Source organism: Phlebotomus argentipes, unplaced genomic scaffold, assembly GCF_947086385.1.
Source record: "Phlebotomus argentipes unplaced genomic scaffold, Phlebotomus argentipes genome assembly contig_61, whole genome shotgun sequence".
NCBI classification, from domain to species: Eukaryota; Metazoa; Arthropoda; class Insecta; order Diptera; family Psychodidae; genus Phlebotomus; species Phlebotomus argentipes.
The window spans coordinates 16,110-38,628 of record NW_026776158.1 but is presented as its reverse complement, the minus strand read 5'-3'; the positions used below and the strand labels follow the sequence as shown (position 1 = coordinate 38,628).

Below are 22,519 nucleotides of genomic sequence, written 5' to 3'. Positions count from 1 at the left end.
TGTGGCGATGAGAAAATGCGTAAAATTCTGAGCATGAAGTTAAATATATTATCATAATTTTATATCCTTTATTTATCCTCTCTCTTCCCCTTCTTCATCTATACAATTGGTTGGTAATCTGAAAAAATATGTCATTTAATATTTTCCAATAGAGATTTTACTTTTTCACACAATAATATTTTTTTTCTTCTTCAATTTAAGTTCGTCCAGTGAAAAATTTTCTTCTTTTTTTCCAAAGAGAAAAACAACAAACAAATAAAGATAAATTTACTATCTGAATAACTCTGTTGTCTATTGATGATCAACTTTGGATTTGATTTATAAGAAAATTCTTTCTCTAATTGCCATCTTTTGCCTTATTTTCTGTTGTCAACCTGTTGTTATTATGCTCTAAATTGTATACAATTGAGTTTAATCAATTTGTTTTTGTATTAATCTGTCCACAATATATCGTAACAATGCATTTTTTATATGTCATAATCTCTTTAAAATGAAATTTTGATGGTCTTTGGCCCCCCGAAAATCACAAAACCAAAACAATAAACGCTTCTTCAGCAGATCATTCAATAAAACAATATAGCAAAGAAAGACAGAGTGATTATCGTGCTTTTTTTGCCTACAAACAGTTGTAAAACTCATATTTGATAAAATATTCTCATTATCACGAAGCTCAAGAAAGGTTTGTTTTTTTGTTTTGAGAAAATCAGGACATTAACAGAGAATCAAATAAGCATATTTTGCAACAGTTGTATTTATATTGTACATAGATATTTAATTTCTCCTCTTCTTCTTCTCTTTTATATAATATTTATATATGTAATTGTATTTTCTTCTCATCATCTATAACTCTCAATATTTCTCTTTCTCTCCTTATTTAGAAGTTTACTTAGAGTCAATACTGCGTCTGTGTGTCAATAAACAAAGTGTTATGTTTTTTTTCTCTGTGTGATGGTAAAGAGAAAAATAAACTTTTCTAAGACATTTTAAGAAAATATATGTATTCTAAATAAACTACAAAACGTGGTTGTGAAACAATGTTTTGGCTAAATTTATGTACTCTTTTAGTTTAATCTTTTGTGTTCTTGTTTCATGTTTTTCATACTTATATAGGGATTTTAATATAATTTTATGGTTGCAATGTGAAAAGCTCTCTTTTCATGCTGAAACTTCCGTTTTTCCACCTCCTCTTTCCCTCATTTTGGCTGGTTTGTCATCCCTTCACTCTCACTCTTTCCATAGCGAAATAATACATAACACATCAAAGATACTTCATTCTTTCCCTTCTGGATATAATGTTTCAATATGTGTGTGTCTCTCTTCTAATTGTCAATGATAATAAATAGATTTTTCTTTTACTCTTCATCTGAAGATCTTCTCTCACCACTACCCAGGTATAATTCTATTAATTGTTGTATAATAATTAAATTTAATAGACTTCATAATAAGATTCTCCTCTTGTCCCTCTTCTAAAAATATTTCTCTGTCTAATGTTAGAGATCGAATCTATACTTTTAAAAATCATCATTTTCACTGCTGATAGTTGTCAAATGGAGACTCAACTTCTTCTTCTTTGTCACTTTACACAGTATTTTTTTTCACTTCACTTCGGGCGCTTTTTCAGCCCCATTTTCTCGCTGGTTGTTTTAAGAAAGAACAGTGGTATTTATGCTACATATGTATGTTTATAATAGTGTATATAAATATAATAATTATACAATTTTTCATCTTCTCCCACTTCATTATGTATAAGTCATATTATAAGTAGATAATATGATTTTCTTTAATAGCTGAAGAATTACTGTCTGTGGTGGACTTTGGACATTGAACTGCACATTTTTTTTCATCTCCTCTCATCATTCTACATTTTTTTTAATGTGTGTAATGGATTTTTTTCTCTACTTTTTCACTCACTACTTGTAAATTAGTTTTATTCTTTACTCACGATCTAAAAGTAAACTTTCATTTTCTTCCCACCTCATGATCTACTTTATGTGCGCAAGAATTATTCCCTCTCATGAATTCTCTATATTTTTGTCCACTTTTTAGCACACAAATTGATTTTTTTGAAATACTTTTACTTTCTCTCTTAAGTTTTTTTTTTGGTTGTTTTTCACAGATATTCACATTTCTATCCTCCCTCAGATTTTTTTTTCTTTAATAAATTAGTAAATGAGCCAACAGCAAGTGGTCTACAATCATCAACATTTAGCTTTTGCAACATCATCCCCATGTGATTGAAGTGACTTCAAAAGGTACTTTATACTCATTGTATGGATTAAAGAGGTCTAGTAAAAGACTGTGTGTCACAGAGAAATGCACCATTTGGAGAAAAGTCAGAATTTTGTTGGTTTTCATCTGCTTCATAATTGGAAAAAAGAAACTACGACTGAAGGTTTTTTTTTTCTTTTTGCAGGGAAAAAATAAATCCACAGCCTCTCAGTAAACATAAAACTCCTTTACATTTTGCGTTCTTCATGAGCTTTCTTCACGATCGCCAGCTTTGAGTGAGGAGATCCGGGAACCAGAGTCCTGTACGGAGCCTCCTTCGTGCCGTGCAGCACCAGAGACCACTCCTTGATGAATCCAATCCGAGGCTGTTGCGAGTTGAAGCGAGCCTGCAAGAAAGTGACGCTCTGTTAGAAAAAGTACTCTTCAACTTCCCCCAGAATTTCAGCTCAACCTCAAGGATCCAAGTGCCTTGCGGATATTCTCCCCAGGTGTGTGTCGTCATGAAGGGCCACTTTGTGAAGCCATCCCTGTGGTCATCATCATTTTTCCTGCGACTCAGTATCATTGACCTGCGAGAGACACAAGAAATGCATTCAGAAAAAGTCTGCAATTCAAATTCTCCGCACCAGCTCACCTTGTTCCCATGGGAGACGTGAGGAAGAACTCCAGATCACCTCTTCGAGTGCTGTTGGCCGTGATGACCGCCTGAACGTGCTCCAAGTAATTCACCTCTGTGTCCGATCCAGCGCACGCATTTGTATTGACCTTCAGGTAGAGCGACGCTCCATTGCTGGGGATTCTCATGGGCTCCAGAATGGCGCCGGCTTCGCAGTGATACCGCGGCGGGCAAGTGCGCCACTGTCTGGCCAGCGTGACCATTGAGCCAGCATCGAGAACGCCAAAGCCAAAGAGATGATTAAATTCCAGTCCGACGCCATTCATGGTCCAGTGGAAGCGATTCTTGGCATCAAAGAGGGAATTCCTCTTGGAAGTCAGCACTGTGATGTGCTGAACATCTCGCCAAGTGAGAATTGGACTGGGTGAAAGAGGGTGGCAAATTAGCAAATAAACTATAATGCATATTAATCACATACTTCGCTTCCAGAGCGAGGGCAAAGACCCCAGCGGCTTCCGGAGCCGCAGCACTGGTGCCAGAGTGAGTGGTCGTGCACTTCCCGTACAAATCTGTCGTGGCCACGCCAGTGTTGGGATCCTTCGCTCCATTGCTGAAGGTGCTGGCCAGCGTAGAGCTACAACTCTCGTCGTAGTGGGCGTTCTGACCGTCATTTATGGCACTGTTTATCGAAATGGTCCACATGGAAGCGGCATATCCCTGTTGGAAGAGCACACAAGCGAGCGCCATGTGAATAATAAGCGTGGGAGTCGAGAATTCTTCACGTGCCACGTGAGAATCTTTGAAAAGGGGAAGTCAAGTTGTTCTGGGCCTCAAGAGGACTATTGTGGATGAAAAATTCAACGGAACTTCTTCTCCTAGAAAATTACAAACTTTTCCGGGGAAGTTCAGGAGAAAAATTTATTAATGTTTCAGTGCCTGAAGCTATGAATTTCTCGCAAAAACATCTCTTCTGGGAAAGCTCTAATTAAACTGGCCTCAACTCAATGAAAAGGTCACATTTTAAGCATTTTATTCAAATCTCGTATGGAATTAAACACAAACTCTGCGCTCTCGAGTACAATTTGTGCGGTGAAAGTTGTGAATTTCCATTCGGAATAAATCTAATTTTGCCCCTAATGAAATTTTCACCGCCTTTCCTGTGACGACCCAGGAAAATGTAACTCTGTAAAATACTCACGTCACAGTTGCAGTCGTCCTCCTCGCCACCATCGCCAGATGCCCACACATAGATGTTACCCAGTCCATTGCGACCCTGCGTGACACATTCCCACATTAGTGTTTGTCACTCAAGCCACCCTCCCGGCAAAGCTGGATGCTCACCTCATTCACACCCTGCACTATGGCACGCATCGTGGCATTCCGCGGTCCGTCCACCGTTTTGCCGTCATCCGTGGGGCCCCAGGAGGCGCTGTAGATGTGTATCTTGTGCGGCTCGTGTCCCATGGAGTTTGCCTCGATGAGATCTGTCATGTAGGGCTGGTCCAGCATCCGGATGCCCGCAATTTTCGAGTCATATGCAACGCCAACTCCACAGATTCCATTATCACGGGCAGCGGCAACCTCGCCGGCACATCTGGTGCCGTGACTGAAAGATAAAGAAACGGTTTTCAGTCGATTTCAGTGATGGTTATTGAAATATTATAACTTAAATATTGGGAGAAACTCAAGATATTGAAGTACAAAATGTCGATTTTTGACAGAGTTCATGAAAATCAACATTTACAAGATTTATAACGGCAATAATTAAATTTCTTTCTGCAAATAACGAATATATGACGTGCGTTTTCAAATAGAATTTACGATTCGAATTATCTTTCATGTCTTTTATTGATTTTCTTCAGATTTATAAATTTCCGCCAGGATGTTGTTTATTTCATTTCATGTTGTTGTTGATTTAAAGTAGATTCATGGATGCAAAACAATTTAAAAGATTCATAGATTTCTTTCATTTATCATCTATCCAAAAATAGGCCAACAAGCAAGACGATTTTTAATAATTTTTGGGGCACTTATCGAAATACTCTCAGTTGCTTTTCACCCAACTGACATCTTTCCTCTTGCAAGGAAAATAGTGAGCATCATTCTGAGAAGACGAAGACAGATAATGTCAACGGTACATGTTATAATAAATATAATAATATCGCCACAAATTGGATATCTCCACTCAGTGGTGGTTGAAAACACAGGCGTAGAAATGCTGAAGGGTGAAAAATGCGATGAAGAGTTCTAGTGTTTCTTTTAACGTCAAAGAAGACCATTTTGCCCACAGGTATTGACGTCAACCGACACACGGAGAATCGGTAAAAGTTGTTTTGACGAGCACTTGGCAATATATGGAGCTCGTCAAGATCATTTCCCGGACAAAGTTGACACGTGCACGAGGAAGATATTAATGTCTCATGTGAAGGTATTTCACCTAATATATTTTACGCCCCCGGTGGTGAAATGTCGGGCAAAAGATACCGAGGAATATGTGATAATTTTTGGGAATTAAGATTTTCGTGATGTCGAGAAGTTTTGCGTACAGGCAAAATAACGTACAGAGATAATTTGTCATTTAAATTTCTTGACATCGTTCCATAACATTTAGTCACGTAATTAAACACCCAAATGACATTCACGTGTCTCAGTGGTTGAATTCGCGATGGCAATTAGAGACAGAACGACTCAAAGACCCACTTGAACCATTAATTACTCTTCGTCTGCTAATGTTGCCGAAAGATATTGCTGTTCTCTCTTCATTGTAATAATTTCAACGATTTTTCTCCACACTATATATAACGAGGATTTTAAGCAATATATATACAAGAGCTTCTTTGTGGTTTCTCGCATGAAATCAATTCCGAAGAAGAGTTTTAAGACAAAAGCAAACTCTGCAAAAAGCCACGAGGCAGAAATGTTATCAGAAACTTATGTTTCATCTTCCTATATATGTAAATACCCAGAGATAAAATTGTATCAGGGTCGTCTCTCTGTGTGAGATTATACCAATTTGACTCCACTAAAAGTTTGCTATTCTACTCAACATTCTCCCATGAGTTTAGTTCCCGCTGATGGTGAGAGGGAAACTTTCCTCGCAATTATTTAATTACAACCCAGCAAGAGAAGGGTTTTACTTGTGATCTCCTCAGCTATTTCATGCTATGTTGGAGATTCTCTCTGTTTGCGTGGACTTGATTAGGTGTGTGTGTGAATGTGAGGAATTTAATTTTTCACCATCAACCATTTTTACGACGCCACAAAAGAGCCCACGAATTAATTGACTAAACTCACTCTTTTGCCAGTGACACCCTTTGATGCCATTGTTGAGTTTAATGGGTGACGAAATGAAAAAAAGAGTATGTTTCTTCCTCCATTCGAAATCACTGGCCTGTCCTTTTGCAAACACAGAATCCAGCTGGGGAACAGGAGGAGAAAGGCTTGAAGAGGACACAGAGGGAGAAAGTCGTAAAGAAAATTTAATTGCATCGCCGTGATTGTCGAACGCAAAGAGGGTTGGGGGGGTGAAGTGGTTAAGGCGAGCGCGTCTCTCGGGTGTTGCAGATCCAATTCAGAGGAGTCAATTGTGAAATGGGGAGCAAGCTATTCCATGAAAACGTGCCTCCATTATCCTTCATATCTTTCACGTAATTTAATCAGCCTCTGGCTGCGCCACTCTCTCTCTCGCCCTCAAATGCCTTCAAAGGTCGATGGAACGGGGCAAATATCAATCTAAATTGACACACTCTCTCTCAATTAATATTTTTACCCCCACTCTGACGGGGGGATGGGTGGAAAAATCTATTTAGAAATGGTTGGAAATCGTAAATAGCGAAGAGTATTGATTGCCAGTGAGCAGTTGTAAAAATATTCCCAGTTGAAAGGTTCGGAGAGTGGCAAAAAGCGAATTGCCCCCAGTGTTAATTGCCCTCTAGTGCCTCTAATAAAGGAATAAAAGTAGTGAGTGCTCAGTATTTAATAATGAATATAACCCACGGAAGTGCACGACCACTCGAAATGGAATATCCAATAAATTTGTATAATTTCTGCGCAATTTCCAGGGGATTTATCTGCTATTACGAATGTATGACGTCAGCGTAAGTGCCACTAAACCACCAATAATCCTCACAGTTTTCCTCACCCAAGATTTAATATCACTGGCATGTCTGAAGTGCCCATATTTCTCCGAAAATTCAGCCCTCACCCAAAAGAAAAACCGAACTTTCACAATGAAAATCCGCGTCATAAATTTTTGGAGAAAATTGTGAAGGCATAAATTTTAATAGCTTCGCCTCTGTCCTCAACTTCTCAATGAGTATTTATCAAGTGTAAATTTCCCGATGGAAAGTCACATCGCATTGGTCGCGACAGAAGCGTGTCGACCAGACGATGAGGCCATGCGGAAAATTGGAAAATCACTAGATATAGAAGTGTGAATGCCTCGAAAGATTGCCATTATTCTCGAGTTATAAAGAAAGTATTTCATATTTTTCCTCTTTACGCTTTTGCAGAGGTTTACTTTGTTGGTCACAATGTCAGAAAAAGGAATCTTAGATTATGTAATATGAGTTACGGCCTTCGTCACTGTTGCTGACTGTTTTAATTGTTCAGCATATGTTGCTAATAATCACTCATTTCCATCTCGGCCACTCGTTTCGACCCACGGTCTGTGGGTCACGTTGAATTGCACGGCAATGCTTAAGCCCAGATTAAATTCCCGAAGCAATTATTTGGCTACATTGCTCTCTGGGGGAGCAAAAATGCCCCAGAATCTGAGCGCCTTTGGCACGTGATCAGCCATTAAAGGCATATTCAGTCACACTTCTCTATCATATTCGTCAATGCCTGAATTATTTTCCCATCTAAGAAGAGAATGAGTCTAGTAAATACCCATAGAAGTGATTTAATAAAGTCTTTATGTGTGTCTTTTTCGCATAGCCACCCACCCTCGTCATTATTGTCAGTTATAAAACCACAAGTGGAGCAATAAAAGCGCCCCGCATGGGAAGCGCGACGGATGAGGAGAGCCGACATTTTCCAAAGAGCGCGCGTACGCATATGTCAAGACTGAGAAATATCCTTCTTCAATATTGAAGAGTTCTTATCCTCTGCCATCTTTTCCGTGAAAAACCACATCTTGCGCCCACAGTGGCTGCGAAAGTTGGCTCGAGGGCAGGAAAAAGCAGTGGTGGAATGATTGAATAAATAATATCACATTCAATCCATCATGCGCCGGAGCCCGAAGCCACGGGAGCGCAAGGGGAAATATTTAAATCACAAAAATATCTCACCTGTTGAACCAGTCGTCCGTGTAGCGTGGGTAGGGATATGGATCATTGCTGCTGAAATCGTAACTAGCTTCTGCATTCTGCAAAGACAGGATAAATATTCGTCAGATTATCCAGCCAGCTCAAACGAAAGCCCTTTGCAAGTTACTCAAAGTGTAATTATTTAATGTATTGCAAATCTCTCTCTCTCTCTCGGAGAAGCGGCAGCAGCGGAGGAAGTGAGTGGAGACGCCCACGGAGAGACTACATAAATTATGATATAGCTAACATCCATTTTATCACGGGTATCAGGCACACGGTGAAAGGTATTTGGATAATATTGTTGCTTATCTTCTCTCTCTCGCACAGATGATTGATTGATTGTGATTAAACACAATCATTCTATCGATGAGGTGTGGTTTCGATACGACTAGGTGCGCCTAGTACCAGGCGTCTCCATCTCACTGCCTCAACGCCTCAGCGTTCAATTGATTTATCAGACCTTCCTTCTTTTCCTGCCAGCTTTACGTGAAAAAATCCACCATAAAATGTGGCTCGTGGGGCTTTTTTTCCCTGACTCATTTGTTACTCTAACTAAAGCTCACAATAATCCTTGGAGCATATAAATTTTCGGGCGTCTCTTGAGAGGGATTCACGCGAACGTAAGTACTAAGCAATTCTCCTCAAAGAATGTATACAAATAATTTTCAATTTATTGACAAATTCCACCCAATTGTTCCGCTCAAAATTTTATCGGCAAATTTCTAACATATCAGAATGTTATAAAAAATAGTGATGACACTTAATTTCCGCTCTATTTCGCAATGAATTTGCAACTTACGCCGCAATTCAATCGAAATGTGCTTTACACGATGTGCAATACATGTTTACTATGAATGTGGACATTCCAATTAAACATTCGAGAGAGAGAGAGAGAGAGAGAGATTCTGAAATACAAATTCAATTATGCTGCATCACTTATACTCACATAATTGTATTTCAGATCCGGATGCATGTAATCCACACCTGCAAATATAAGTCACACCATCGTCATTAATTAATGCTTGGCAACTGACAGTGAAGTGTGGAAATTTAAATCTGTCATCCAATGTATATTTGCATAAAGACATCGACTTTTCCACCCACGAAAAGACGTCAGAACCCTTCAGATGTAATCAGTATTTATCGGGTTCTCAGTGTTATTGACAGTTCTCATCCATTGGATACAATATTTCACGTCAGTTACTTCAACTTATCATGGGAAAAAAGGTCTCTTTTTCCATTTCATTTCCTCTCGCTCACCTCGAGTTTAAAGCTCTTCATACAAATTCACACATGATGGAATTTTCTCAAATAAATTGCAATTAATTTCATCAAATCGAGGTGTTTTCACAGAGGAAAGGGACAAAAGAGAAATTGAGAGAGTGAAAATAGGGTCAAGGAGCAGTCATTTACCTTCCCAGCGCATATATGAGAAAAGCAATGAGTATTTGTTAAGAAAGGAGTTCACTTAACTTAAACTTCCACCCACCCACGCACGAATGGTAAATTTAGAAAATTATTCTTGACCATCAATTCCAAGAACGACCCTCAAATCTGTGACTTTCATGGCCAGAGTGAAAATTCCATTTGGACCATTTGCAAATTGCTGCCTGAAAGCGGATATTCCCTTTGAAGAGAAAACTCAAATCTCAAGTCCCTCGTGTTGGCTACATTTCCATCCCCCATTTTCTAACAGGTCCTTTCTCTGCACGCACATTCCTCCAAAATTCACTCAACCTGCGACACTCAATACCCATCCATATGGCAGTGTGTGTCCCTTAATTTTACAATATGTAAATCAGGCATCATTAGGCGTTCAAATTTGTACAATAGACGCTGTGTATAAATTAGAATTTATGGTGAATTGTAGGGACGAAAATCCTCCCATTAAACAATTACGCTGAGCACGCAAAGGTAATGATCCTAATGATGCTCATTTTCAATTACAGACGACCTCGTGAGCCAAAGACCCTTACAAAATTCAATACGCATTTCGTCTGAAGCTCGGAATTAATGAGCAAAAGAGTCATATTGAAAATTCGAGAGGTTTCCACGAGAGACAGCGTCAGATCTGTGGCAAAATATGGCAATAAACAAGAATTAAACACACAGTCTTTAGGACAACAAGAGTGGTCCCTAATTAACGAAGGCAGGTGGGTGTATCGTGCATTTGCTCGCCCAGAAACACACCAATTTTCATATCCTCCATCCTGACACTCAACGGATTTACGCTCAAGGCCTAATTCACTTTGCCCACAGAGTTGCTCTTGTCGCAACACCAGAACGAGTCAACAGCACCGAATCTATGATTCTAGAGCTTGACAACTCCGTTTCGGTACTAAAGGCGAAGCTCTTGTTTGTCTGCAGAACATGTGGGAATCACAATTAATCAAATTGAGCACTCACCATCATCCATTATGGCCGTGGTAACATTTTTTCCCGTGATGCCCTGATCCCAGGCCGCCTGGACATTGAGGTCCAGCCTCACTTTCCCACCGTTCTGCCCTGTATTCCGCAGGTACCATTGCAGCGGAAAGTAGGGGTCTGTGGGAGCTTTTCCCGTCGGCGCCACCACAGGTTTCCCGACAATCGATGGAATTGCGGGACGCAATCCTCGCTTCACACGCACAAATCCAATCTGCTGAACGGCACTGTGAATCTGCAAAGAGCCCAAGAAATACATATCACTTAGCATTATTGCATGAAGCACGTAAGCACAGATCGCTTTGCTAAAATCATGGCCATCGGAGAGACTATGAGCACAACATCCTTTCCACCTACACAGCGGCGAAAGTGCAAAACAATTTAAAATCAATTCATGGTGATAAGTTTATGCAAAGTGGGACGATTTTCTCCTCATGGTTACAATATTTTCACACCATATGATCTAAAGTGCCAAATATTCTTCTCACATTCTGTGCGTACGATCAAAATTCCTTTCGCGATGCCACATTTATGAATATTTGAAAAGAAATCATTTACACAAGCATTTAATGTGACATTTTTTGACTGGGTGAAATACAATTTATGTGAGAATTTTTTCATGATAAATTCTTATTCGCAGCATCAAGTGCCACGGAATCACGGTTGGAATAAGTCATTTTGTCAGAGAAATACAGCACTGATTGAAGAAAGAGTGACAAGAATACACAATGCAATCATGTAAAAGGTCCTCGTAAAAGGTATATAGATTGTATACAAGGACAGAATATTACATATGCTTCCCTTATCAGAGAGCTTTCATCACAAGAGACACAATTATCCTGAAACTATTAACTTTGATGCCACAGTAGATAGCACAACACATGCTCTAACAATATGTTTTAACCTCCTTTCACAACCACACACTCTCGCGGGAAATCCTTCAGGCATCGCGGGAGTTTATTGAAATATCCTCCAACATCATCGAGCGGCGAGAGAAGTGACGGACAAGGGAAAAATGGTTGCAGAATGAGGAAAAATCCTCATCATTTCCTCTGCACACCCCACAAGTTCCCCACCCCAAAACCGGGAAAAGCGGCATGGGTGGAAATGAGTGGTAAATGTAGCAGAAAAAGTGTCATGCAATTTCTGGAGCAAGTGTGTAGGCATAAATTCATGCCATCATCGTATCTTGGTGAAATTCCTCTCGCCGCAGACGCTTCATTATTTTCTCATTTTCACCAGAAGAAATTTAATAAAATTTATTTACTCTCGCCCACCCAGAGTCAAGTGAAATGGGACTTGACGTGTTTCTTTTCATGCGAAGATAGAGAAAAAGGCATGTGGTTTCTCTCTTCATGGATGCTTGAATTCTTTTTTTTTCTTGTGCAAAAAGAAAATTAACACTGACACATTTCATACATGAATGAATCCCACCGCCGGCATTTTATATTCATTTTCTATATTCTTTAACGAATTGACATTGAAAAAATGCCCACGAACAGCATGAGATTTGCCTTGAAATCCTTGGAAAAATCCTTGAAAAAATCCCTCAAAATCAGAATTCATCGCATTTTTTACTGTCACCTCGTGCTGTGTGCCAACAAAAAAGTAAGACATTGTGGGTGGATCTTCACGACGACCGTAATAAATTCCCAACCAATATATCTCATCTCGTGCCACAGTGAAGAAAAAGTTATTTAACATCCCAAGCAGTATATTTAGTCATATCTGTTGACAAAAGTAAATAATTTCTATATCCTTTCCCCGCAGGGTGAAAGAAAAGTGTTCTGTGTGAAAAATTTGGGACAAATGGAAAAGAAAAAAAATGAAGGAAGAGTGAGACAGTGAAATGGGATAAAAGTTGACGGGTGGAGAAATTAATTTTCGTCCAAAATAAAGAAGAAAATTAGAGAGACAAGAAGAAAACCGTATTCTTTTTCCACCCATTTTTCCATTCTCATTTCATTGGGTCGCTTATTAAATTATCCTCTGTGTGGAATTGCTCTTGATTTCTACCATCTTTTCACTCAAAACTTGAATATCATGTTCAGCCAGAAGAGAATTATGATAGAATTTCACCAAACATAAAACTTTAACAATTGTTTTTGATGAAAAGCTCCAGCTCAAATGGCCAACGCATTTTCATTCAGCATTTTCCCAACCCAGTGAATTCCAATTTTCAATTCAATCAACAAACACTCTGCACTCTATTCACTATTTTCAATTTCAATTTAATTTCCATGTAAAACCTGATTGGCTTCCCAATGAAATGCAAATTAACTCACTTTCAACACCAAATTGTTTTGTTCCGCTTCACCAGCGGAAAATTCATTTCAACTATAAATAATATCCTTTCATAAAATTCCACTGATTTGAACTCTGCACTCCCTTCTGTTTCCCTGCCATTCGCACTATTAATTCCCAACAATAATAGATAGTGTATCGCATAGAGTTGATGTTTTCACAAAGATTCGTATAATGTGAAAAGTGTTCAGAGAAATAACTGGCTTTATCACAAAACCACAGAGATACAATTCACCATTTATCACATGATATTATCGCAAAGGAAAACAGTCTGGGCGTTCAAAGAGAAGACAAAGCATCAATCATCCCTTATGTCCCACTGCCATACATATTGTATTTCACTCACATGCAAAGCATCACGCTGAGAAGCCACGCAACAATCCAATTTTCCTAAAGTTTAAAAGGTGCCAACACGTCCAAAAAGGGAATCGGCCTCTTGAATTTCAATCAAAATGGCAACAGAGTAAAGTTTTCACGGGTCCCCAACGCGCAATATACCAAATTATTCAGGGGATGAAAAAGTTAGGCAACTTTCTCATCCGACCATCACTCATTAATCGTGCCAATGATTGTGAAATATTCACAAAATGATAGAATGAGAAATTATGAAGATTTTATTTTCAAATTTGTACTCGGAAATCGATTAAAATCAGTTAAATTTAACAGTCATCGAGTTATTTGAAATAATAAGGGTGGATTTGATGCATATAAATCGCTTTTTAACTTCCTTCTCTTCTCATAATTATGCATTTATGTTTCTGCAGGGTGAAAAACCGAAGTAAGAACTTTTAAATATTCTGCAGCGGATGCAAAAGCAACGAAGCATTTCCTTGTGAATATGCAATCGATTTTACATAGCTTTATTCATTGGCTCAACATTGGTTTATTCTCTTCTCTCGTGCTTTTTATTCATCAAATTCAAAAACGCGTCATGACGCAAGTATGAAAAGTTTTAGAGAAAGAACTTTCACAACTCACTTTTCCATCCATACGGAAAACACCCGAAAGCACTCCATCATCAATTGGCCATTACCATGTTACAACTAAGGCTAACATCTCCATTTGCGCAATATCTTACACATGCAATATTCCGGCGAGAAAAGCGTTAGGGAACTGGCAAAAAAAAACTTTATGAGAAAGTTAAACAAGTGACGCAAGTTTCGCCCAGGCAAAAAGCTCTGACAAATGATACAAGAAATGAACTGAAAGTTTTTCCCTCTCTCGGGTACGGAAAGAGAAGTCTCCTTTTCCAGGAAGAAAGTTGATTGAAAAGCTCATCTCTTTGTAGCAATATTCATTTTGCGTGAACCAAAAATTCAACCGCATCGACGAGGAAAATTCAATTTACCTCAAAGTCAATTACACGGTAAGCTTTCGAGAAAGCTCCTCTCTTCCCCCATCCCCCCAACTATATGGCGTCAATAATGGAATTAGTAAAAAATTTCCACAACATTCAAAAGCAACGTACGCAAAACTCCCTCAACAGGACAAACATGTTCAATTGAGTTTACGAAAATTGATCAAATTTAGTGAGATGAGAAAATTTACATCGAAAATTTATGTATGGAAAATCTGTGCTGCGGAGCAAATACCCAGTCAATTTGACCACCCACACAACTCCTGCATGTCCTTCATCTGCACTCTCATTCATTATGGATATCCTGTTAAAATGGAGATGCGCTCTGAAAATTTATAGGTAAAAAAAAGCTGATTGCACGGAGAAGAGCATGACCTTTTTCATCATATTCTCCTAAAGCTCTCGAGAATTTCATAGAATTTTGACTGATAAAATGAAAACTCTGCTGGAATTCCACAAGCAATAACAACCTCTGAAGCACGCAAAAAAGCCAACATTATATTCCCTGGGTATAAAGGAAATTCTTTACAACTCGCAAGATGGCTGTTTGTCCGCAAGGGCATAAAAGACAGTTATGAAATTAACAGATTAATAAAAAAAAATTGAAAAACTTCACCATAGCGTCTCACCTTTGGAAAGAATGTTGGAGAACTCGTGTAAAATTTATACACGAGGAGAAAAAACCAGGAATTTCTTCTTACAACTTTCCTTGGGACTTAAGTTCACGGTATAACTAACGTTATTTTAATCATTATCACTCTTCTCATACTTTCTTGGAGAGTTTCCTCGAGGAAAAAAATGTCATAAAATTCATTTCTTGCCATTTTCCTCTCAAGTTTCATATAAGAAAAACCACTTGAGATCAACTTTTGATATTAATCATTCGAAATTGACATTTTCCAAATGAACGTTGCTAAACGAAAACTATAATCTTAGACTTGTGCATCTGGAGAATAAAATTAAAGCTCCATTCATCAATCTCTTTCTATACAAATGAATGCTTTTCATGTCTAATTAGATTACTTAGTTGAGAAAATTTCTGGGAATGCAGAGCCTGGAATCTGTTTTGCGCTGTGCCTTAATCATATATATTTTTCTACATCTTGCGTTCCGAGAAAAGCTGATCTAAATTTAACCAATTTCTCAATGCGTGGGAGGATGGAAACAAAAGGCATAAAATCAAATTTTATTCACGGTACTTTCCATCTGAAACAGATACTTTTTTGGCAAATTAGGAAAGGAGCTGAAAAGCCGCCATAGAAAGTCATAAAAGTGAAAGAAAGCCGCTTCAATACGGGGTTATAAAACTTTTCCCGTGTCCCTTGAAAAAGCATCCATAACTTTTTCAATCATTCTCTTTTTTGCCAGATCGCCAAAAATAAGTGACACGCCTTGAAAAAAAAATCATTGCATTCTGCAAAAACGCAAAAACAATGCAAGAAGTCAGCGCAGAATTAATGTGTGGACGGCAATAAATTCGTGCCAGACAATTGAGAGGCATCTCTGAAATCATGCCAAATATTTGATTAAATTTACATGCTATAAAATGGACATAATGGTGGTGTGTACAAGGGAATAGCGGGGATGAGCCACGGAATTGTCCAAAATAATTGCATTGTCTCGTTTCTTGTTATAGTGATATATATTATTTGCAAGACTCTCTCTCTCTCCCCGCATTCATGCTGGTCACACTGCAGCGGGTCTGTGTGATAAATTATATTGAAAGACTTACCAGAGGATCTCGCTTCAGAACACGGGAATGTGTAATGCTCCGTCGGGATCTGGCATGAGGCAGCGATCGATGCTTGAAATGAAATTCCGTTCCGGCGCTCCCAGCCAGCTGTGAGGGATGAGAGAAGATATATTAGCCATTATGTTGTTGTGTAAAAACCATTTGCCTCACATAAGTCACATGACTGCAAAAGAGCGCGTCTCTTGGAAGAAATGTGCAAATGACACGTGTCTTCTGGAGCTGTTATATGCATGAGTGGCCAAGGGAATTTTGCCACCCACTCATCCCGTCACGACGGGATGAGCACAATCTGATCAATTTAGCGTGAATCAGAAGAGTGCATGCACTAAGTGAATGTCACCCTTTCACCTGCCGTCAAAGCGCATTTTCCCGCCGCATTGCATTTTAATAAAACCAATTGGAGCATGAAATTCTCCCCTATTTATACGCAATGATCATATAGCATTACTGCTAAGATTGCAGTCGAACATTGAGAGCTTTTCTCACACACATACACACGCGCGAAATTCCTCCATTTAAGAGACAGAATAGACGCGCTTAATGTTGAATATTTCCAACATAACAATGCCCACCCACAATAAAATCACGGTGAGACAATGAAATTTTCATTGCTCATGCAAATTTACGTTCTTCTGCCCACAAAAGAGGGGATAAATTAATGATAAGCACAGTGGAACGCTTTTACGACAATTTGGCAGTGAAGAATGGCGTGGACAAAAGAAAGGCACCCAAAACGGAAGGAAACTTTTTCTCCAGACTCAAATTAACACTTTGGCCTTTCAGTCAACGGCGTGAGATATTAATCCACTGAGGATGGGAATTAATTACAACCCAGTTTCGCTACATAAGTTTTCTTATCAGAAGAATTGATGTACAAAATCACTTGTTCCAAAGCGTTTTTTTAAAGTTCAATTTATCCAGCCAGAGACAAGACGAAATAATTTTGCTGTCAGAAAAATGAAATATTCCCTTTCAAGGGAACGTGAGTAATTGCCAGAATATTCATCACAATTTCAATGGGGAAAATGATCAGACTCGCAGTTTCATTATCATAGAGAGGAAAGTGAAATTCTCGCATGATTAACTCCTCGCCATGGCTCGTCGAATATCACTCCATTTGTCATCACTTCCATCAGCGTGATGGATCTTTTTCCAGCAGAATCACCGTCGAAAAGAGAGGAGTTGTGAGGAAGAAAAAGGTCAAAGGTTCTCACACTCTGTCAACTTCCCGCCCGGATTTCACACCCAAATTAGCCACCATACACATTTTCCTCCCGCTCATCCCAATTCTGACTGGAGATATTTTCTTTAAGAATATATTTTTGTCCAATGTAATGATAATTGTGATGAGTATATTTTATCTAATTTCGTAACATTGGACTCAATGAAACTCCTCCATAAATTAGATCATGCGGCAATTCCAGCAATGCCACGTAATTGCCTCAACCTACAGTTGGAGAAATTTCCCTTTAATACAATTACAGCGGAAGTGCGGTACTAAAAGATAACGAAGAAAACTTGTCGCGCTTCTCAATGTGAATTCCCACTGTCACGCTCTGCAGATGCTTTAGAAGCAGGTAAATTCTGCTACGAATACAGACTCTTGTTCACCCCCCGTCTTTTCGACAGAATATCGCGAACATCCCTTCAATCCCTCTATTGTCTTCAATCATAATACAAATTTCCCCCCACAATATTCTCAGCAATAAATGTCACGACTTTCGGTATTACGTGCGCGTTCTCCGAAAAGAAAAATATACCCCGACTTTTGGGAAAGGCACGAAACACTCAACAAAAACAGAAGTGCGTTTGTGAAGGGAAGCAATAGCCTCGAAAGTTCAAAAGCACGTAGACAGACAGTTTATTTGCTCCGAATGTGATTCTCTGCATACATTTTCCACCCATCTTCGCTGCTTTATTCGAGCACTCCTTTGGCCAGGATAATCCCATATGGGACACCAAGACATCACATAATCCCGAGACTTGTGTCTCACCACGCGACAAAATGCCACTCAAACGCTTACATAGATTGTGGGAAAATGGATGTGCAACGCTTAAGACTGTGGCATTTCAGGATGGCCTGAGAAATCTCCGTCCACCCTTTTTGCACCAAAAAAAAAACACCCGCCACGAAAATAGAATAGAAAAACAGCCCCCATCGGACCACCTGTGCAGAGGGGCGACTTTCAATCTTCTCAGGGACAAGTCAATCATTCTCCGCTGACACTCGCCTCACGCATTCACCCCACGGCCTCACGCATCGTCAGCAAATATTCCAAATATATGTGTGCGACGTCCTAGCCATTATGCAAATTTAATTTTAGTTTTCGGCAGTCTATTTTGGTCATGGCTTTCACCCTTGAATTCGCCGCGCTGGAGATCATATGACTGCGAACCATATCAAGGCCATGGCAAGAATTATGGCATGATTACACACCAAAACACACAACTACACCATCCATTTTATCTACTGCCGCCAAATTTCACCACAATTGGCGTCGGTGGCATAAATTTTCGCCGCAAAATGATCTCCAAACACAGCGTAAATAGCGACTTAAAGTAATATGTTTGGATGACAAAATATTTCCATCTCTAAAGCTTAGAATTTTTAATTTAACGCATTTATTCTCTTTAATTTAACCTTGTATGTCTAAGCATTCATCCACAAACACCACATTAAAATGCATTAAAGGATATAAGAAAACATGTGGAAGCACTTTCTCTCCACATGTGAGAAAACATGCGTATATTTCTCTGCTAATTCCCAATCGATTTTCCTCTTTAGACATTTATTTGTATAGCTCTTTTCAAAGTTTTCTCGCACAATTGGGCTTTTAAAAGAAACCCCTGTGTTTTATGTGCATAAAGTAAATTGAAATTAAAATACGTAATTTTGCTTGAGAACTTGAGTGTTTGTGGCAATTAAGATGCTTTTCCTTTATGCTCCATTTAGTATCAAGGCTTCCAACACCTCAGAAATGCCTCAGCATGCAAGAGGAAAATTGCAAGAACATTTAAGACAGAATATACATTATGTATCAGGTGTCAGAAGCCCAATTAAGACCTAGAGAGGTGTGCTGGTGCATAATGAGAGCCTGGAACTCATTCTAGTTAATAGATACTCGGTGACCTAAATCCCACCATCATGAGAGCCACTCAATTGCACTTCAAGACTGTCAAGCTAAAACACCTTGTCGAAAATTTCATTGGGAGAACTTCATCTTGAGCTCAAAGTGTCAAGTTGTCTCGCCTTTCTGACTCTCTGAGTTAAAATACAATTTAGAAACTATTGATTTTCAATATGGTGACTGGAAAAATTTATTTCTACCCTCTCACGCCATATGTTGTTGAGAAAAGATTGCGAAAACGGGCATAAAACGACTCATATGTATAATGTATTCATCGTGAATATGAAAATCATGTTTGAGGAATTTTATGGAGCATCACTTCTGAAAGTTTACTTTACCACCAGCAGAATAATCGACATCAATATACATGTAAATACACGTCCTTAAAAAAATCTCGCATGAGAGTTTCTTCAGAAACATGCTGCAAAACGACGAAGAGGACAGAAGAATTCACTGAATCGATATTGTGTAGTTATTCATTAAGTAGTATTTATTCCTTCAAACTTGTCTCCCAATGAATAAAAAATATAATATTCCATTTCCTGTGAATCCTCTTAAAGTATTTCTCCAAGTGTATCTTTTAACAGTAGAAAAACGTCACACGAAAGAGGATTACTTTCACAGTAATTGCAAATTTTATTCCTCAATTTCCTCAATGCTCTTTTTATCATATTTTCCCTCATTCTCAATGTCTTCGACATAGACACCACCCAATTCTTCCATCCCTTCATTTTCGTGCGCCTTTCACGCCCAGCAATAAAACCCAATTTTATGATTGAAGCAAATTTAATTAACTTGCGAGATTTTCCACGACATCTTCACGGTCAACAGGAATGGCGCGCGATGCGGAGACAAAATATCTACACGCGATAAATCACATTGAAATACAATATCGTCATTGGAAAATCTCCTCTCCCACTCACACTGCCGGGGGTTGCAAGGGAACGGGCTGGTGGACGAATGGGGAAAATGGTGCTGATGGAGTGGCTTGACTTAATGGCTTCTGCAGTTCACACAACATGAGCTTCCATTAACAGACAAAAATCTTAATAGCCCCTAAGTTTCCTAATGGAGAAAACTTATACGACTGGAGAATTGCACTGTGCTGGCGTTGCAAAGTGCCTCACCATGCGGATTTTCACCACCAACTCATGCCCCACCCTTTTGGCCACTTAACTTCAGATGCACTCTCTGTATTTGCTGCGACGAGGACATAAATTGGCGAATACTGCAAGGGAGTGTGTATATATGATCTCAGTGACTCGAAAGGCCCTTCTGAATTACTGCGGAAATTGAAAAGTATCCACAGTGGAGAAGAGGAAATGCAACTGTTACAGCAAAACTCTGTCCTCTGCACAGCCGACAGAGTTATGAAGATATTAGATGGTAGATAAATATCATAATTACTTACATAATGTCCAGTGAATTATCAATAAAAACTGCGAATTACAGCAGTACTCAAGACTGAATTTATTTACTTATACATTCGCATCAATGAAGTCATAAAGTTCAAGTGTAATGAAGTTGTTCATGGAGCGTTATTGTAATGTTTCAATGTTCTCAAATTGTGTGACAGTCCAGCGTAGGCGGAAGATCTTAATCACCCAGTGAAATTCATGTGAGGAAACACACAAGACAAGAAGTGCGGAGAAATCCTCGAGTGAGAAATTTACAATCTGTCTGTTAAGCATCTCTGAGCCTTAAGCATTTTGCTTGCCAAAAATGTCAAGAAGCTTACATCATAAAAGTGTGTCTGTAACAATAAATTCTCCTTCATCCCTTTTTGCCTTCATGTTTGCATATCAAGTCAAACATTATATAGATTGCTTGAAAAGATCCTTTTGTGCCACATATCCCGACTCACTCTGAAAAAAAAGAGAGGAAGATTGCGTTTTTGGCATCATATTTGACTCGCTTCTTGTGCACTCAGTTGGCATTTTGTAAATAAACCAGAACCCAGAATTGATAACATCGAGGAAAAAAAAGCGAAGAATGTAAGAGAAAATCAACTTCATCGCATGAATTCTTTTCAGATTACATTCTCCAGAAATTCATGCAATTTCACCACACATCGATGAATCCACCAACAAATTCTACAATCCATAAAGAAAGATGCGAAGAAGTCGGAATATGATGCTGAGAGTGACTTTAGAAATGCTTCTCAGGGGAGAAACTTTTCAGAAATACGAGAGAAATTCCGAATTACATCAACTCTTGCAGAAATCCGTGGCACAATGACGCACAAGAGTGTGCAGAAGAAAATCACCCTCAGGACAACTGTCGGGAAAATCGACTTCAACTCCATTCAAACGCACACTAAAAAGATGATTAAATATATGTCGAATGGTCCTAATCTCTTCTCCACGTTCTCACACAAATGTTGCGCCTCTCGAATAAATCCCCTTAACCACTCACTCTTTCTCTTTCTCACTCTGCTAAGGAGGCAAATTTTCGCATCGATGATCTCGAAATGTGAGGAGGAAAAAAACACGCACGCCGAAGAAGCAGATCAGCGGATGAGTGGAAAAAAACGTTGACACAGAAGTGGTCAGAAGAAAATTCTTGTCATCTAATTCCGACGATGCCACTCGTTTTTGTTTGTTACGGAATTCCTCTTGACAACTGTCGGAAAAATTCGAGCTTTTCGCCTCAGTTGGGAAGGTCATAAAATTAGACGATAAGTCAGCAACACTGATTCAGCCATTTGAGACATTGATTGGGGAAGACAAGATTCTCATATTCGCAAGTCAGATGGAATGTAGAGTGGCTATAATGAAACATTATAGCCTTTTCCTCTCTGTAATTCGATACAAAATCAATATAACATCAGAAGCTCTTTCCACTAAGCACAGTAATTTACATATTACGCAGATTGTCACGATGAAAATATATATTTTCTCTACAATAGCAGATGCTTTTAAAATTCTTTGTGATATCAAGAATGACATTTGATGTATTTTGACTCTCTCTCTCTCGACTATTGTTACGCTTTTCCTCTTGCAAGATAACAGTGGTGGGAAATGCTAGCACAAATAACCACTTTCACGTGAATGAAAGTGCAAATATTTCTTTTTCACGATAGTATAAAATTACAATTTATCACCACAAGAGAGCTCATCAAATGATTCTCTAAACTAAAACCTCTATTGACAGAGAGTCTGTTTTCCACCTCTTACACTTTGAATTTTAAACTCAAAGACAAATCTACAACACACAGTGTGTTGACGTCCAACATAGTTTCCACTTCTCCCCATTTATTGACACTTTGTGGTGTATTTGAGGGAAATTCGCAAATTAAATTTGCGCCGCAACACAGCGAGTGAGAGAAGTTGATGGAAAATTCTGTGGTGAAATTTTATTCTACACAAACCCAAACAGAAAGTGAGAAAACATAATTAG

At 38.8% G+C, this 22,519-nt stretch overlaps 1 protein-coding gene across 1 annotated transcript in view; it reads right to left on the bottom strand.

Annotated features, from left to right (window-relative positions):
* Positions 1-25: 25 nt before the first annotated feature.
* The window catches only part of LOC132262622 (neuroendocrine convertase 2-like), a 29,700-nt gene continuing 7,206 nt past the window's right edge, over positions 26-22,519 (bottom strand). Inside the window, exons 2-11 of the mRNA XM_059761942.1 lie at positions 15,972-16,079; positions 10,561-10,813; positions 9,101-9,138; positions 8,137-8,213; positions 4,187-4,451; positions 4,044-4,118; positions 3,324-3,562; positions 2,864-3,265; positions 2,681-2,798; positions 26-2,615 (exon numbers count right to left, since the gene is read on the bottom strand). Coding sequence (XP_059617925.1) covers positions 2,457-2,615; positions 2,681-2,798; positions 2,864-3,265; positions 3,324-3,562; positions 4,044-4,118; positions 4,187-4,451; positions 8,137-8,213; positions 9,101-9,138; positions 10,561-10,813; positions 15,972-16,079 — 1,734 coding nt within the window. The 3' untranslated portion in view covers positions 26-2,456. The remainder of the gene's footprint in view (positions 2,616-2,680; positions 2,799-2,863; positions 3,266-3,323; positions 3,563-4,043; positions 4,119-4,186; positions 4,452-8,136; positions 8,214-9,100; positions 9,139-10,560; positions 10,814-15,971; positions 16,080-22,519) is intronic.